Raw genomic sequence first — 1,961 nt, 5'->3', positions numbered from 1 at the left:
CCGCGGGGCGCTCTCCCCGGCGCCGGCCCTGCGCCAGCCTCCGGCCTCTGCCGCAGCGGCTCGGGCTCACGCGCACTGCGCGCCCTCTTTTTCTTTCCGTTGCAGAGAACTGGAAGCTAAAGCTACCAAAGACGTGGAGAGGAGTCTCAGCAGGTAAGATGGGCGCGCCCGCCGCCTCCCGCCCGGCTCGCCCCGCGGCCCCCGGGTCGCGTTCCTTCCACGCGGGGAACGCTGGATGCAGGGGCTGCGGGGCGCTGCGGAATTGCGCTCGCGTTCCTTTCGCGGGGCGGGGTGGGGGCGGGGGGGAGGAGAAGGCAGCGGCAAGCAATTCTTGTAAACTTAGTTAAAGCATTCGCACCCTTTTCAGAATGTAATTAGGGCACTTGTGCATTAATTACTATTGTAAACGGTTGCAGGCATTGTGTGACTCACGATCGAGGCGGCCCCGACGGCGGGCTGTCAAACTGTTTTGGCTTCCCCGTTATTACTTTGTAACTCAAATTGTTGCGTTTCTGAAAAGATGCTGTGTGTTCCATCGTTCTGCTGCAATAGCCAAGGCGGGTTCTGTTCGCGCTGGGAGCAGTGTTGCCCTTGAACTTTACCGAGCAAGAAACTGCGTTGATTTCTTCTTTGGAAACTAGATTCGTGTCTTCCTTCTTCAATGTGTGTGCGTGCGCTCTTTTTATCGGCCGGTAAAATTTAAAAAATCTGTTCCCAGTAAGTGGTTATCGTTCCTACTGGGCCCCAGTGCTTTTGCACTGGTAGCTTAACTCTCACCACAAAGGGACTTTTTTTTTTTTTTTCTCTTCTTGGTTTTTAAACGGTGCCTTTATGGAAATGTTTAGCTTTGTTGAGTGTGATTGCTGAAGCATCAGGGCATTGCACTGTTTTGAACTCTTTTTCGCATTTTCTGTCTTGCAGTCTTTTCTTTATTCGCTGCTTTCTTTTGCATCATGTTTTGGGACAGTCAGAGAAACTTCTAGATTAACCTCTAGAAGATTAAAGTGAGCAGCTTTCTTTCACTTGACCAGAATAAAATAAACTTTCTCCTTCATATGGTTGGTACGTGATGACTGTACGTGTTAGGTTTATGTTGAGCTTATTAACACACGATTCAAAATCGTCTGAATATTTTTCACCACATAGGATCATTCCAAATGGCTGCTCTTTGAGTTTTTGAGATCTGTGATTCTTTTAAGGTGATCATTAAAGAAACGGCTCAGCTGTTGAGAGTTGGGCACCGTTGGCTTTCCAAATATGAGATTTTCTGTTACTCAGAATAATTAACGGGACCATTTAAAGGAAATTAAGCCTGACATCACTGACTTAACTGTTTGTCTGGCATTTAAATACGATTTGTTGTCAGAAGCTATTAAGGAAATGTTAACATATGAAACCAATCAAGAAGACAGGTGGAGTTTTTAAGGTGTGATTTCAGGGGCAGAAAGGTGCTTGGAGTTTGGCGCTATGATGTCTCCCTCCATTTTTGCTTTATCGGGTAACTCCATCAGTGTAATTCTTATAGAGGTTTTCTGGGATTTAATTAAAAGATTGTCTATACCACAGGTACGGTTTTCATATGCTATGACTGTGAGAGCTTGGAGTCTCTATCAGAGCCCGAGTCCCAGCTCTGCCCCTCACAGTGTGACCTTGGCCCTTGACAAAGCACTTAGCCTCTCTGTGCCTAATCTATAAAACGAGAGGTTTGGGCCGGCCAGTTGCTAAGGTCTGTAGGCCCCTTGGGTTATATAAAAAAGAGTCACGTGCTTCCCCTGGCCACAGAAAGCATGTACAATCCAGTGGGAAGACTACAAGTACGTAAATAACTAGTACAGGGCGGATGATGGCGGGGTCAGAGAAGATACCGTCGCGTCCACATACTTGAGGATGTTCCATTGGTCAGAAGGGACAAAGAGAAACCAGTGTCAAGGAGGTGGTAGGGCCATGTGTACCGGGAACCA

At 47.6% G+C, this 1,961-nt stretch overlaps 1 protein-coding gene across 9 annotated transcripts in view; it reads left to right on the top strand.

Moving 5' to 3' along the window:
- The window catches only part of TNRC6A (trinucleotide repeat containing adaptor 6A), a 142,734-nt gene that overhangs the window by 62,882 nt on the left and 77,891 nt on the right, over window positions 1-1,961 (top strand). For 7 of the 9 annotated variants that reach the window (XM_019649822.1, XM_019649825.1, XM_019649821.1 and 4 more), the window contains one exon: window positions 106-153. The exons of 1 other annotated variant lie outside the window; for it this stretch is intronic. In XM_019649822.1, the coding sequence (XP_019505367.1) occupies window positions 106-153 (48 nt within the window). Of the gene's footprint in view, window positions 1-105; window positions 154-1,961 lie in introns of those variants that run through there. One more of the 9 variants, XM_019649827.1, reaches the window with a different exon arrangement.

This window comes from Hipposideros armiger, unplaced genomic scaffold (genome assembly GCF_001890085.2).
Source record: "Hipposideros armiger isolate ML-2016 unplaced genomic scaffold, ASM189008v1 scaffold_135, whole genome shotgun sequence".
In the NCBI taxonomy this organism is placed as follows: Eukaryota; Metazoa; Chordata; class Mammalia; order Chiroptera; family Hipposideridae; genus Hipposideros; species Hipposideros armiger.
The sequence above is the reverse complement of the archived record's forward strand: the minus strand, read 5'-3'. Positions and strand labels throughout refer to the sequence as shown.